This window comes from Mustelus asterias, chromosome 8 (assembly GCF_964213995.1).
Source record: "Mustelus asterias chromosome 8, sMusAst1.hap1.1, whole genome shotgun sequence".
In the NCBI taxonomy this organism is placed as follows: Eukaryota; Metazoa; Chordata; class Chondrichthyes; order Carcharhiniformes; family Triakidae; genus Mustelus; species Mustelus asterias.
Genome location: NC_135808.1, coordinates 112543209 through 112559813, shown reverse-complemented (window position 1 = coordinate 112559813; position 16605 = coordinate 112543209). Strand labels below are relative to the sequence as shown.

The 16605-nt window shown below is 39.1% G+C and overlaps 1 protein-coding gene across 2 annotated transcripts in view; it reads left to right on the top strand.

Moving 5' to 3' along the window:
• Nucleotides 1-16605, top strand: part of LOC144497459 (receptor-type tyrosine-protein phosphatase F-like) — a 469757-nt gene that overhangs the window by 350214 nt on the left and 102938 nt on the right. For both annotated transcript variants that reach the window (XM_078218748.1, XM_078218747.1), the window contains 6 exons: nucleotides 2663-2780; nucleotides 4835-5413; nucleotides 6610-6707; nucleotides 8452-8705; nucleotides 12736-12826; nucleotides 13957-14163. In XM_078218748.1, coding sequence (XP_078074874.1) covers nucleotides 2663-2780; nucleotides 4835-5413; nucleotides 6610-6707; nucleotides 8452-8705; nucleotides 12736-12826; nucleotides 13957-14163 — 1347 coding nt within the window. The remainder of the gene's footprint in view (nucleotides 1-2662; nucleotides 2781-4834; nucleotides 5414-6609; nucleotides 6708-8451; nucleotides 8706-12735; nucleotides 12827-13956; nucleotides 14164-16605) is intronic.

Here is a 16605-nt window from a genome sequence, read left to right as displayed (position 1 = left end):
TGCAACACAATCCTGCAAGGGGAGAATTGTAGTGTTGCAATTCAGAGGGTTTCAATCATCTTAGCACTAATAGTGCTTGTGACCCTCAAATAGAGTTCTGGTACATCACAACACTTCCGCTTCATCTAAATTGTGAAATTGTACATTTAGAAGGAGCCTGTGATAATGAAGAAGGCTGCAGCTTATTCACTTGTCCTGATAACTGAAGGTCACTTTGTGAATATAGGAGCACTGCATGGAGGAATCAGCAAGATCATCACACCTGTGTATACCTATTAACTGCACGCTTCATTCACACTTACATAGTGATGTTAGAGCGATTTTAAATATGTTGTGATCAATTCCAGCCTTATTATCACATCCCTGCAAAATCACATGCTGGATTCCTAGAAAATAAATAAATTTGCTTTCAGCCCATTATTGTTCAGTTTACCTCTGAGTGATAGCAGTGACAAATATATCAAGGTTTAACTTAGGATAGTGTAGGTTAGTAATCAGGTGTTGAGTCTTTGGATGGAAATTAAGGAAATAGAAAAATGGAGCGTACTCTTTGTTGACCACCTCTCTTTGACATCCCTGCATTACCATTTGGCATTGAACTTCCTTTGCTCTCTGAATTAGACACTTGCATGAGAAATATACTTTACTGGGAGAATCTAATGGATGATCTACTTGTAGATTCAAATCTACACTTTATTGCCTGTTGCAATGGTGCTGGCACAATATGTGCTTTTTCTTCCCTTTGCTATGTTGCGTGTGATGTGTTGTTTGTTGAGACTTGTTTTGTACTGAACTGGTTTGTGTAAACCAGTAGTATTGCATCACTAAGCTGGGCAGTTCTGCAGACTGTATGGGCAGCACATCCTGATAAAGATCAACCTGTCTTCTTGTTAGCATGCCATGTAAGATTTGTGATTTTTTTTAAAAATTGGAAAGGATCAGTGACAGAGAACAAAACCCACAATGAACTATCATTCTCTGTGCTGACAGTAAGCAAATGTATACGGCATCTTGTTTTTTTTTATGTCTGCCTCCTTGCCTGAAAATATTTTTGATATACCCTTTTCCGAACTGATTATCCTTTATTAATTTCATTTACTTGTAAACAGTAAGTTACAAATGGCAAAATTCTGTGAACTAGATGGTAACAGAAAATTGAACAAAATTGAGCAGTAAGACCTACTGTCTCCTCACTGCCCAAATCCAAATTTTCCTCACTCTGTCCCTACAGAAGATCTTGGTCAAATCTTTTCGTTGTTGTCTTTGGAGTTTGCTGCCCCTTTAGTGCTGCTCCTGCCCCTCTGGGCACTGAAGCACCATCCATGCTTGTAAAGGGCCACCAGCAGTCTCCACCCGCTGACTGATCCTGTTGGGATGGCAACATGAATGTTCTCCAACCATGTTAACTCTGCTGGCTTCATGGGAGTCAGGTTAGTAGGCAGGAAGAGGGAAATCCAAACACACTTGCTTAAATTAATAATTCCCATCCTAGCCACAGAAGTTAGTGAGATTGTTATAGACAAAAAACACAAATCAGTATTCCCAGCGCAGTTGTGCATTTAGTGGAATGGTGCGGCAACAATTTTTCACCCCCAGGGATATATTTGCTTACCAAACAGAATAACATTTTGAATGATTTTGAAACAACAGGGATTCCCATTTCCTAATTTGACAAAGGGCAGGAAAACAAACTGGGTTATTCAGTTTAATGCCCAGATCACTAATTTGGTAAATTATGAATCATTTTATCGTGCACTCAGCCCACAGATAAGCTTATCCAACTGTGTGAGTAAGCAGTATCACAGAGAGGAGGAAAGGCTGAACAATGGATGTTTTCTTTCAATTCAAAAATGAAAAGCTTTGCTCGTTGTCCCAGATGAATCCAAGCCATATCTAGTTGACTGTAGGAGCTTAGATGAAGGTGGGAGTGTGTATACCTGAATGCATGTGTGGAAATGGTGGTTTGCAGTGCATTGGTGTTGCTTTTTTGATTTCTACAAATGATTGTCCCAATTAATCTTATTTGATTTTAATGCATTATTCCGTTTATGTTATTAATTTATATGATATTTCTGTGGTTTGTTGAATTCAGCACTTCGGTTCAGACAAGGACTGCTGGAAGATCTGATTCTTTCACCTGAATTACACACAAAAAGAATGCACCTGGTTTAATTAGTTAGGATGAAAATTTGATTACAAGCAAACTTGCAAATAAAATGCAGTACCAAAACATAAACTTACAATTATTTGACTTTCACATGATGTGCATTTTATTTTTATTCTTTTAAATTAAATTGTTAATATGTTCTGGAGTCATAGATACTTTAAAGGCATTTTTATTTTTCAAAGCATCAATAATAAAAAATTTAAATCCATGCTAATTCTTAATCAGTTGCAAGACATGTTTATGAAAGCCATGGGGTCTATGTATCATGATGGCATAATAAACTGTCAAAACCCTGAATGTATATCCTTATCTTTCTCTGATACAATATGTTGTTTGATATTTTCTCCCTTTGCCTATGCTTAGCCGATTGGTCAGGATTCCAAATGTCTGCTCCCTAGCATCCTGATTGTTCAATATTAGCATATGGTAAAACCTGGGTGCTTTGTGGATAGGTAAATGTTGTAAACTATTTGCTTCTGATGCATTTAATTATAGGAAGCCATTATTGGAGGCCTGATGCCTGAAACAACATATTCAATTACTGTGGCAGCATACACCACCAGAGGAGATGGAGCTCGTAGCAAACCCAAGCTGGTTACTACTTCAGGAACTGGTAAGTAGGAGCTCACATTATATTAGCCATAGTTTGTGGCAAAAGGAAGAATTCTCAAGTGAAGTCTTTCATTGGATTTGACATTGATATAAATCCTCGCTCCCGCTACTCCACGTTAATCTATTTAAACAAAATACTGCAGCTGCTGGAGAACTGAAATTAAGACAAAGTGCTAGAAAATCTCAGCCAGTCTGGAAGCATCCGTAGAGATAGAAAGAGTTGATATTTCAAATCCAATATGACTTCGACTTCCCTTCAGTTATGAAGAAGAAAGTTTGTTTTATGCTGTTGAAGAAAGGGTGAGGGTCAGTTGGAAGAAGAGAGATAGTCAGCAATAGGTGTTAAGAGTGTGGGGGATATTAAATTACTAAAGATGTCATGGAACACAAGGCAAAGGGGATGGTAATGATAGTATTAAAGATACAAAGCATTGATCCAGAATAGTTGTTAATAGCAGAATAAAGGTCAGTGCTGTCTGAAAGGAAAATATCAGCATGTGTTAATGGCAGAATAAAGGTCAGCGCTACCTGAAAGCAAAAACTTGAGAACAAGATACAGATTGCACTTGGAGGCAGGGGGAGGTGTTAGGGTTATTTTGTTTCCATGCTTTCAGACAGCACCAAACTTTATTTTGCTATTAACACATTCTATCATTTTGATTTCAGACAGCACTGATCTTTATTCTGCTATTAATACCTTCTCTGGACCAATGCTTTGTCTCTTTAATGCTATCATTACCATCCATTTTGCCTTGTGTTCCACAATTCTTTTGACATTTAACCCCCTGCCTGCTGATCTTCCTTCCTCTTCTACCTGACACTACACTACCAACCCGCCACTTTTTCAACAGCATAAAACCTATCACCTCTTGGTTCTGAAGAAGAGTCAAATTGGGCTCGAAATGTTCACTCTGTTTCTCTCTCCACAGATGCTGCCAAGACCTGCTGGGTTTTTCCAACAATTACTGTTTTGATTACTTTTAAATAGCTTACATTTCCAATAATAACATTAAAATAGAAAATGGCAACACTTAAATACCAAATAAAATAATTTACTTGTATAATCCGTGGGGATGAAAATGAAAGTTGTTAATACAGTACTTTACTGCTGGAGGAATTGTTTAATTGCAGCAAGATCCTATTAGTCCAGGTGAACTATAAGATAAGTGGGGTCCTGTAAGGATTTCAAGGTATGTCAGCATTGTAGGATTCTCTGTGAAGAACAACAGTGATTAGGGTTATTGTCGCAAATGAAGGGGGAAACATAGAACATAGAACATTACAGCGCAGTACAGGCCCTTTGGCCCTCGATGTTGCGCCGACCAGTGGTACCAATCTAAAGCCCCTCTAATCTACACTATTCCAATATCATCCATATGTTTATCCAATAACCACTTGAACGCTCTCAACGTTGACGAGTCCACCACTGCTGCAGGCAGGGCATTCCACGCCCTTACTACTCTCTGAGTAAAGAACCTACCTCTAACATCTGTCCTATATCTCTCACCCCTCAATTTAAAGCTATGTCCCCTCGTGCTAGCCAACACCATCCGAGGAAAAAGGCTCTCACTATCCACCCTATCTAATCCTCATCATCTTGGAAGGAGTTATTCAGAACTGCAAACATTATACTAGAATATTTTCTAAAGGATTAGCCACAAACAGACTTCATCGGCAATGGTACAAGTTGGATAAAAGTAATCAATCTTCCTCACCTTCATGGGTTAATGCAATGTCTTTGCTAGCTCGGCCATTGAAGAGCTTCAATAAATTTATTCTGTTGATATTTTCTACACTTAGAATAGGAATAGAAAGACTACATGTCAATTAACTCACAATATATCGTTTTACCAGTAAAGTGAGGGAGGAAGCAAAACCAAGTGCTAAAGCAATCAGTGATGTGTTAAAGTTAGTGATTTAGGTTCACCTTCTCTTCCATTGTTAACTGATTCATTGGTTTCTGGGATATTTAATTCTTTTGGAACTAATGCCCACTAGTTTGAGCTAGATGAAGCTGTCCTCATTAGTTTACCATTATTCTGCTTTATTCTTCAGTCCCAGGCATGCCTGCAATGGTTATCAGTGTCACACATATGAACACAGCACTCATTCAATGGCAGCCTCCACAACAACTCATGGATGATTTGCTAGGTTTCCGACTGCAGTACAGCCGGAGCGATGAAGACAAGCCCAACATCATTGAACTTAGTAAGAATGATAACCATTACACCGTTATAAACTTGCACAAAGGGGCCACATACATCTTCAAGCTGAGTGCCAAAAACAAAGCTGGATTTGGTGAAGAAACAGTGAAAAAAATAATAACGCAGGAAGATGTGCCAAGTGGGTTCCCACAAAACCTGCATGTTGTGGGACTTACAACATCCACCACTGAGCTTTCATGGGACCCACCAGTTGTGGCAGAGAGGAATGGGAAGATGATCCTCTACACAGTGTTGTTCCGTGATATCAACAGTCCAAAGGACCTCACCAATACTACTAATGAAACTGAAATAACACTGAGCAGTCTGAAACCAGATACCACTTATGACATCCGAGTGAGAGCTCATACTTCCAAAGGGTATGGTCCATACAGTCCTAGTATTCAGTCCCGTACCATGCCAGTTGACCAAGGTAAGGAGTTATGAATATAACAAGACCATGAGCAATATTTCCACATTGAGTGATGATTTTGGCACTTGAGTGAAGGTGGTCAGCAATGAGCCCAAAGTTCCAGAGTCATTCCTCCATTGCTGGAAGCATCTTTGAGTGAGATACTGGCCAGCTGCAGTGAATGAATTATGCCTCAAACCACTAGGTTGAGGTCATTTACAGACTTGGAGGTGCAGCATAGGCTATTGCACAGATTCCAGTGTGCAATAGTATAGTATGCAGGGGAAGCAAGACTCCAAAAAACCCGAACTAAAATGGGAAACTTTTTTCCTCTAAGATTGATGAAATTGCTTGGGCTCCAAATTGCTTTGCTATTCTTCTCAACTCCTGGAACTTTAGGTTTAATGCACTCCACTTGGGGATTTGTTGCTGATTTTGCTGACATATTTATTTCACTCTAATGGAAGCAAGCTACTGCAAATGCTGGAAACCTGAAATAAAAACAAAAAATGCTGGATAAACTCAACAGGCCTGACAGCATCTGTGGAGAGAGAAACCGTTTACGATTCGAGTCCATTTGACCTTTCTGGGGCACTATGGACTTGAAACGTTAACTCTGTTTCTCTCTCTCAACAGACCTGCTGAGTTTATCTGACATTTTCTGTTTTTATTATGTATTTCACTGTTGGTTTACCTTTATTGCATGCTATTTTTGTGCAGCGTCTTTTTATTTAAAATCTTTGCAGTTTGCTATCACTGGCTAGACTTTTGTGTAGAATAAGCGGGAGGAATTAGTTTGCGTATGTACCCTTCAGAACGCTAAGTTTCCAGTCACAAGCAAACTTTTGGAGGGAATACCAAGAAGAATAGCAGAATTTGTGACACAGTTTCCTGTGCTGCTACACCTACACCTATTTTTTAACTAAATGTGACGCAGGTGGAAGCCAAAGAATAAATTGCCTGCCACCTCATCCACATCTGAAATGCAGGGTAGAGGAAGCCAAGTCCTACAGTATTCATTCAACACAGTAGAACCTGCACTTAGGAATGAATAATTAGATCTCTCTGTCACTGTACAGCCTCGAGCCACACCGAAATCATGCTGGCAATGTAGCGTTGGTCCCAACTGAGTACTTGTAGGTGCCATATTCTGGAAAATCTATTATCATTTATGTGCACTTACATACAAATCATGATACTTTTGACCTTTTCCTTAGTGTTTGCAAAGAATTTTCGGGTGAAAGCAGTGATGAAGACATCAGTGCTGCTGAGCTGGGAAGTACCGGAGACATACAAGCCAGGAGTGTCTTTTAAGGTTGGTGTAGCATTGTAGCCTGAAAGTTTGATTAATTTGCTCACAGCTAGAAGAATTTTTCCATCTCTCATCCATCACATAATTGCTATCTTAAAAGACTGGATCTATTCTGTCTTTTCAAGTCCATTCCAAATTCATATTGAGAATTCCTTGCCTTTGCTTTATTATACGCCATTCAGAAGAACTTGTACACTATAAAAATACAACTAAAATCAGATATGTGGTTCTTCTATTAGCTACCTTCCTAAGTGAGCAATCTTGAAGTTTAACAGACTAATAGAATTGTAGCCGCACAAAAATGTGAATCTACAAGTCTTCTTGTCTGATCATGACTGCTTGTCCCTGCAAAGCAAAGGTAGGGAACAAATCCCCTTTTTAAAACTCTTAGCTAGATTGCTATCAAGTGAGTTGCGAAACTCAGCTATTGTTGAATCGTAGCATGATCTGTGATTTCCCATTGGAGAAAAACTATCAGTTTTAATGTAAAAGGTAAAACCCTATTTACTGACCTTGAATAATCTTGCCATGTCTCTCAATAATTTACAATTCTGAAGGTGTATCCCCCCGAACTGCTTCTAAGCTGGTAGCAAAGGCTGAAAACAGATTCCTGAGATCTCTGAAATCAATTTTTAGTTGACAGCTCTGACCATTAGTTGCTTGATTGCGATAAAATATGACATTGTTTTTTCAAGTTTACGAGTTATTTTATTTGTTCTGCAACTTGGGTGGACCTCATGTATTTGTCTTTCTCACATAAAACATTTTGCCAAGGGGACATTATTTAAGGTGTTGCAGAGAAATGAAGTGGTCTTGACTTTTATTGCTTTGAATGGGACACTGGGAAATAATGTAAATAATCATAACGTAATGGAATCTGTTTGTTCTTGTTTCTGTTAGTTCTACTCAATAACCCTACTTTAAAGCCGGGATATCTCGAGTGTAATTTTTATTTGTCCCATCAATCAGAGAAGGGAAAGAGTGTCAGCTTAATGAATTTGTCATTTAATTTAAGCTACTTTCCAGATTACTTCACACGTCATTGTATTTCAGTACATAGGCTTGCCTTTGAAAGGAGTCCTTTGTACTCGACACAAATAAGTGGCTGGAGAGAACACAAATCATAACATCTTCATGTATCTAAATATATCATTTCTTCATCAATAGAAATGTAGTCAAAAATATGATTCGTAATTTTACAATATTTACTTTTCTGGAAAATATAGAACTGCCAGGCAAAATCATGCCAAAATTGGTAGAAATTAAAGGCCTTGATTTGAATTCTAGGTGCGTTTTCAGCTATCAGACTTAGAAACTCACCTGCTATTGCCACCTAATCAGGCATGGTGAGTGACAAGAAAAGAATATATTGAGCAAAGAGGTACATTGATAATCCAGAACACCCTGTATAAGAGGGTGATCCAATATTTTTACCAGTTGTCTAGAAAAGAAAGTGGTAGGTAAAACTTTTAAACCATGCAAGCAGCATATTCAATTTTATTTTCATTTGTAACTGAATATAGTGGTTTAGTTGTGAAACTGCAATAAAGTAATTATAAATGGTAACAAACTACACTAAATTTATTTTACAGCCCAATAATATTTTCTCAAAAGGGTGCAGCATACGATGCTGCCTGTTTATATTACACACTTGGTGTTGACCACCTGTTTTGATTAAAAAGCAAACAAAGTTAAATATGACTTTTGTGATCAATTTATTATGTGTCTTTTCATATTTCTTTCTCAGATATTATATAATGGCCAAAGCGTAGAGGTAGATGGACAATCGATGCGAAAACTTATTACAAAGCTTCAGCCTGATACGGAATACTCCTTTGTATTAACAAACCGTGGGAATAGTGCTGGTGGGCTACAGCAAGTGGTATCAATCCGTACTGCTCCTAACTTGCTGCGCACAAAACCAATTGTTGTCAGTAAGAACATCCAGGATGGCAAATTGCCAATCAACTTGCCTAAGGTCCAGACTACATCCAGAGTCAAGTAAGCTGTAAGATTAGTTAAGGATGAATTCACTGTATTTGCGAAACTTCTTACAAATATGCATTTTTCAAGGACTATTTTTCAAAACCATGTAAAAAGTCTGAAATACAAGTAGATGATGGCCTGATTTTACCATTTTCATTCTAAGTGCTGAATCTGGGCGCAATTCAGATTTGACTTGGAAATCTGCTTTCAGGCGCCTCCATACGCACTCAGCCTGAAAAAAAAATCACGTATTCTGAATCGTGCTGTGGGCGGGGCTTAGTGCGCCCGAAACGATCAGAGCTAGAAACCCCCCCCCCCCACACACACACACACCAGTGAGCGATCAGGCCCCCCCCCCCCCACCCCCACCAAAGAATGATCTGACCCGTCTCCCTCCCTCCTCCCCACCACCAATCTCAGTCAGAACCGTTGGAAGCTCTGAACTCGCCTCTTCAGCAACTGGAGCGCCTGATTCAGACTTTTATTCAGCATGTCCATTTCGGCCCGATTCCGGATCGGCGAACGCAGTGGTAAAGGGGGAAATGCTGATAAAGTTGGGCGGGCAGTTCATTAATTCAATTGAAATGCATTTAAATTGCCGTCGCGCCCGTTTCGGGCGTGAATCGGATCGCGGCCATTCCCGGGTCTTGGTAAAGTGGCCATCTGCACGGATCACGTTAATGGCCTCACACCTGACTTTACCACGTTTTCGTGCCCAAAAATGGGTGCGACGCAATGGTAAAATAGGGCCCGATGTCTTCATTTATAAGCCTTACATATCCTGTTGACTGTATCAGATTAGAAGGGGATGCTACTGAATTTAAAAATTCCTAATCAGACCATATCCATTGTTTTGCTTCAAACCAAATGTCACATGCTTGTTAAAACATTGGATCATCTGGTCTGTACTAAAGTCTAGATTTAAACATTTTAAATTGGAAGACTTCGTGTCTTATAAAACTTAAAAAGCATCATGGAATTTTGTTACATCTCTGATTCCAGAAAGCCTTATAAAGACAAGCCTAAAGTTACTAAGGTATAAATGCAAAATGGAATATAACAATTTAGCTCTTAATTCCAGGTTTCAAGTCTGATATATTTGGTAGTGAACAATGAGAATTATATTCTTTTTTAATAAAGAAACATGTAGGGAAAACCTTCATATATATTCCTACTTAGCACATTATAATCCTGTTACTAAGCTCGCCCGGAAGAATGTATGCAGTTAACAGACCTGTTTTAAAAAAAATACGTGAGCACAATATTTTGAAGTTCTTGTAATATTCTATAGCACCCTCTGGTATCGGTTTTTGAATGGATGAAATGCACCCAGCCTGCTTAATGAAGCCATGGAGGAAATTGTAAAGGGTTTTCAATCCTCACTTGATGCAGATTAGGCGCTGGAGGATTGGAGAACCGCTAACGTTGTACTAAAGTTGTGGCTTAACTAATGTTTTATATAGTTCCAGCATAACCTCCCTACTCCTATTCTATGTCTCAGCTAATAAATGAAATGATTCCATATGCCTTCTTATAACCACCTTATCAACCTGTCCTGCTACCTTCAGGGATCTTTGGACATCCATTCCAAAGTATCTCACTTCCTCTACTGCTCTCAATATTCTGAAGGATACTGAAAGAAGTAGAGGGTACAGTGAAGGATAGACCAAATAATTACAGGCCAGTCAGCCAGTTTGACCTCATTAGTAGTTAAATTTTTGGTATCTATTCTGAAGGACAGGGCAAACTGTTACTTAGGCAGGGATTAATCAAACAAGGATAGTCAGCGTGAATTTGTTAAGGGAAGGTCATGTTTTTTAAGGAAGTAACAAGCAGGATTGTTTAGGGTTGCTTAGTTGATGTGGTCCACGTGGATTTTAGCAAAGCTTTTGACAAGGTCCCACATGACAGACTGGTTAAAAAAAGAAAAGCCAATGGGATCCAGGGGAATGTGGCAAGCTGGATACAAGATTGGCTTAGTGGTATGAAACAAGGAAATCTGTTTCCATTGGGGTCCCACAAGCACTACTAGATCTCCTCCTTTATATGGTATATGTTAATGATTTGGACATAAATGCAGGGGGACCAATGAAGAAGTCTGCAGGCAACATAAATTGGCCAGGCTGTAGAGGTCAGGAGGATTGCTGTAGATTGCAGGAGGACAGAAAAGTGGCAAATGGAATTCAAGCCAGAGATGTGTGAGGTGATGCATTTGTGGAGCTCAAACATGGTAAAGGATTCCACAACAAATGGGAGGCTACTGAAAGAGCAAGTGAGAAACATTGGAGTTAATTCCATAGATCCCTGAGGGTAGCGGGACAGGTTGATAAGGCGGTTAAGGCATAAGAAATCTTTTATTAGGCAAGGCATAGAATTTGAGTAGGGAGGTTATATTGGAGCTATATATAACATTGGTTCGGCCACAGCTTGAGTATTGTGTGCCGATTTGCTCATCGCATTAGGGAAAGAATATAATTGTGTTAGAGAGAATATAGAGGAGCTTTACAAGGGTGTTGGCAGGATTGGGAAATTGCAGCTATGAGGAAAAACTGAATAGGCTGCAGTTGTTCTCCTTGAAACAGGGAAAGTTAAAGAGAGATTTGATTGAGATGCACAAAATTGAGGGGCCTGGATGGGGGGGGATCTGAAGAGCCTATTTACTTTAGCGGAGAGGTCAGTGACTCGGGAACGGATTTGAAGTGATTGGTAGAAAGATTAGAGGGTGGGGGGGGGTGCGGTTGTGGGGAGGAATTTTTTCGGTCAGAGGGTTGTGGGCGGTCGGAAACTCACTGCCTGAAAATGGAGTGGAGACAAAAATCCTCAACTTACTCAAAAGGTGCCTGGCTAAATGCACCTCAAGTGCTGCAACCTGCAGAGCTATGGACCAAATGCTAGATAGTGGGATTAGGTTCGTTCTTCATTTTTCAGCCAGCACAAGCACGATGAGGCAAGTGGCAGCCTCCTGCACCATAAACTTTCTATTATACTATTCTTCCCTGGCCTTTCTGCCCTTTCAAAGAGGGTTATGGATTGGCCTCCTTTTCTAAATGTATTGTTCTACTTCCATCATCCAAATTGATTTTTTTTTCTGTTTTTAGTGCGATTATAATTGTATAGATTTGTACACAAAAATGCTTCTGTTGCTAGCTTGCTACAAAAGCCTGGTTAGGCCAGTGGCAGCAGTTGAGGACTACAGTGTGAGCCATTTCATAGTTACCTCACCCTTTTGTGATGCAACATCATTGTAGCTATGAGAATTGATGGGTCTTTTCCTATTAAAATGTGATTCCTATTAAAACAGATATGTTTAATGGATTACTATTTAAATATTCTAGTTTGCAAGTCTATCTCCAAATGAAATGTAAATGTTGCAATTTGAAATAGTGTAGCAGCTTTTGCAAGTAATATCACTTTTGGATTAAACATTGTTCCATGGGATCTGCCAAGGGTGGCACGGTAGCACAGTGGTTAGCACTGCTGCTTCACAGCTCCAGGGTCCCGGGTTCGATTCCCGGCTCGGGTCACTGTCTGTGTGGAGTTTGCACATTCTCCTCGTGTCTGCGTGGGTTTCCTCCGGGTGCTGCGGTTTCCTCCCACAGTCCAAAGATGTGCAGGTTAGGTTGATTGGCCAGGTTAAAAATTGCCCCTTAGAATCCTGAGATGCGTAGGTTAGAGGGATTAGCGGGTAAAATATGTGGGGGTAGGGCCTGGGTGGGATTGTGGTCGGTGCAGACTCGATGGGCCGAATGGCCTCCTTCTGCACTGTAGGGTTTCTATGATTCTATGAACATGCCATTGCAATAGTAGCATTGTAAATTACCGTCCAATAAAATTGCTTGCATGTTGCATTGGGACATATGGTCTCCCCATGTCTGAATTCAGACATCTGAGATTTTGATCAGGAACTTAGCTGGAACATTACTTCTCGGACCTTTTTCTCTATCTGTACGGTTCCCATCAGGTGTTCAAGGTTTAAATTGGTTATTATGTACGTTTCTAAAATGTGATAATCTTTTTCATCTTACCTATGTAACCTCTCTTTTAGATGGTATTTCATTGTTGTGGTACCACTTGATAGGACTGCACGTGCTGTTACGGACAAATTGCAGAATCCTGAGGAGATGGACCTTGATGATGTAAGGCTTTGTAATCAGGACCATATGACCTGTATTTTATGCAATTGTGATGTGCTGTCATTTAGGTCACTTATGAGTCAATTGTGTGACCATTTGTCAGATATGTACAGAGCATTTGTTAGTAAATGGTATGTTGTCTCATTTTAATATTTCATTGTCCTATTGCACCTCCAGCCATAAAATTTGGATGACAACTTTTTATTTAAATACAGGGGCCAACTATCCCTATTAAATGAGTAAATGATATCAAAATCACAGCAGTACATAGCTTAACATTGTGTTCTATTGTCAATATGTATGTACAAAGGCCTAATCCACTGATCTGTATGGGAGAGAAAGTACCCAGCAATGCTGAGACTTAGTAAATATCAATACAATACTCAGACTTTTTTACTCACTCATAAATCATCCCTCATTTAGAACAACTTGGATCCTCAGTGATAATTAGCGTCTGGGAAAGTCTTCCTTTTGTATTTGAAAAAAAATCATTTTTTATGTAAGTTAATAGTCTAGAAAATATTTCATTTTTTTTCCTTTGTTCTTTCATGCAAAATGTTACAAGATGTATGTAGTTTTTATTTAGTCGGCACTTGTGAGCTTGTGTAAGATCATTGGCTGACTGGATTTTAAACACACTGGTTCATGCCAACACCAAGATTGTAAATTAATATTAAATATTATGGAATGTTAAGAAAGCAATCTTCTAGGCCCACTTTAACAAGAGAGATCATTTTTTGGAACCAGTGCAGTAAAGTGCACAGATAAATGATGCATTTACATTTTTATTGTTTAGTTTTTCTTCCAAGACTATGTGCTGCTGCTAGCCATGAGTGCAGCCAGGTTTCTGACAGTATCTGACTACACAATCAATAAATACGCAAGAATATTGACTTGCCATCCAGCTTTTTGTCTCCTTTTTTGTAGGGAAACATTTGACCTCGGGTACTTCTTAAGACCAGGTAGCTGAGAATGGGAATAATATGGGATTTAATTGCCTTGATTTTTTTTTTGTCAATGATGTTCAGGTTGTGCATTCCCATTGTGTATCCTAATACTTGTGAATCTGTACCATGTGTTGTGACTAGGAGAATTTGAGAAGTCTCTAACTTGCATTTGCTTTACATGTTTAGCTGTTTGAAGGTATAAACCAGCAACATATCCGGCAACGACGTCAGTCTGAGAGACCGAAGCCATATATCGCTGCTCAGCTGCAGAAGCTACCAGATACATTTACACTTGGAGATGAACAAACCTATGGAGGGTTTTACAACAAACCACTCTCTCCCAACCACAGTTACCTGTGCTTTGTTCTGGCAGCATTAGAGGAAAAGGATACAGTAAGTATACCTATGTGTTTTGAAATTTCTGCAACTTTTAATTTTTGTGCTTATTTGGAGAAAAATTTATGAATGCTCTCCGATAAATTTAGATGGAAAACATTGTGTGTCAAATATTATTTTTTTTAAATTGAAGTGGTACAATTGCTAAATAAAACCCTACTGTTATGCGTTGTAAGGACATAAGAAATGGGAGGTAGAACAGACTATATGGCCCATTGAGCCTCCACTGCCAATCAGTTGGCTGACCTTGAACTTCAACTCCACTTTGTACCCAATATCCTAATCCCGAGACTCTGAGAGACCAAAAGCCTGTCTATTGCAGCCTTAAATATATTCAACGGTGGCCTTCTGGGATAGAGAATTACACACGTTCACAACCCTTTGAGTGAAGAAACTAACCCTCATCTCAGTCCTAAATGATCATCCTCTTATCCTGGGACTATGCCCTGTCTTTTAGATTCCCAGCCAAGGGAAACAACCATGCAGGCCTCCCCTATCAAGCTCTTTCAGAGCCTTGTTCATTTCAGTAATATCACCTCTCATTCTTCTAAACTCGAGAGGAACATAGAATTTACTCAAACTTTTCTCATAAGGGAACTTTCTCTTTCCTGTGACCAATCATGAACCTTCACAATACTGCTTCCATTGCAGGTATCCTCTTCTGTGCTTTGGTTGTGTCTTTTTAATTTTTTTGTTACAGAAGAAAATAAAATACTGAACTTGATTTTTTTTGTACAACTTCAGAAGTCTGACGACTCCTTGATGGTTGTACTATGTCCTCTGGCCTCATGTGACTGAGTTCTATATATTGAGTGTGATGACTTCCAAAAGCATTTTGTAACACTAGTAATAAATGCTGTTTTGCAATAAAATTGTTCCTAAATTAAATTCAAAATTTTAAATACTACTGCTTGTCTTGGCATCACAAGTTTGTAATTCCTTTCTCGATGATCGATTGTTTGACCCTCACACATCTGCAAGGATTGATTTCCATGACCGCCCCTCTTAAGACCCATTCTTCTGAGTTCTGAAATGCCATTTAAGTCTAGCTTTTCTCCATAAATTGGCAAACGATTTAATGCACAAAGTAATTGCCACCCATATCATGAATGCCAGCCAAGGCTCAGTTGATAATGCTGTCACCTTTGAGTAACAAGGTTCAAGGTTCAAGTCCCACTGTAGCACTTGAGCACAAAAATCAAGACTGACACTTCTCACTGGAGGTACCATCTTTTGGATGAGGCATTAAACCAAGGCTCCATCTGCCTGTTTGGGTGAATGTAAAAAATCCCATGGCACTATTTCAAAAAAGAGCAGAGAAGTTATCCCTGGTGTTCTGGCCAATGTTTATCCTTCAGTCACATGACAAAAACAGATCATTTGGTCATCACCACGTTGCTGTTTGGGGGAGTTCAATGTGCAAAAATTGGCTGCTGCTTTTCCTATGTTACAACAGCGACTGTACCTCAAAAATGTTTCATTGGCAGTAAAGCATTTTGTTTTCACTGCCTTGTGTTAAGTGCAATTCTGACTAGTAAAGTATTGAATTAGATATTCCACAAATTGCAATATTTGATGATGGTGGATTTGACCTTGGATCTGTCAACAAGTATCAGTACAGTGTTCAGAATCATGTTTTAAATTATACTTTGTAATATTTGAGAAAACCATAATGGTTGTGTATTTTCATGTGGATGCAGTTCAAATTCTCAGAATTATTTTGTAAACAGTTTTTCATTGTGCTTGGACAGGATTTTAAAACATTCTCCACAAACAAAATCAAAGTGGTAAATGTGCAAAGTCTGAAGAGTAATCATCAGAAAATCTCAGTAATGCATAGTGGGAGAAGAGGTTGGCTATTCATTTTTGCAGTCATCACAATAAGAGGGTGTTAGTGCTTTGATTTATATGAACGTTTGCAAACCTGTTGCAGTTGTGAAATGAGGACTTGCACAAATGTCTTTATGTAGACACCAAGATGCTAATTTTCCACTAAGGTTCTTAACAGGCTCACATGCAGCTCTGAGCTCGTTTTTCTGTAATGGCTCATTAGGACCGGTCAAACTCTTCATTATTCATCAGCCCTGAATGCATTCAGTATAGGGTCACACAGCACCAAAGAAAAATTGGACACTAAATTTATCTGACAGCAAGAAAAAACATTCCTCCTGTATTGAATTACAGTTTAATGTAGTCATATTTCAGGGGAAACCATCTTGCACAGGCAATTAGCTCTGTAGTGTGAAGTAATGCCAAGGAAAGTGGTTCCATCAGGCTCTTGAGATTTATAAATAAGGGAAATGTACCATCAGTTGATAGATTTTGAAATTTATATGAACATTGTAATAATGTGGCAGTGCAAGAACTTGTTGATTGTTATGGGTGGCTTAATTCCTTGCTTGGGGGATCTCAGAAAAGTTGCTTTATCATTGAATTTAG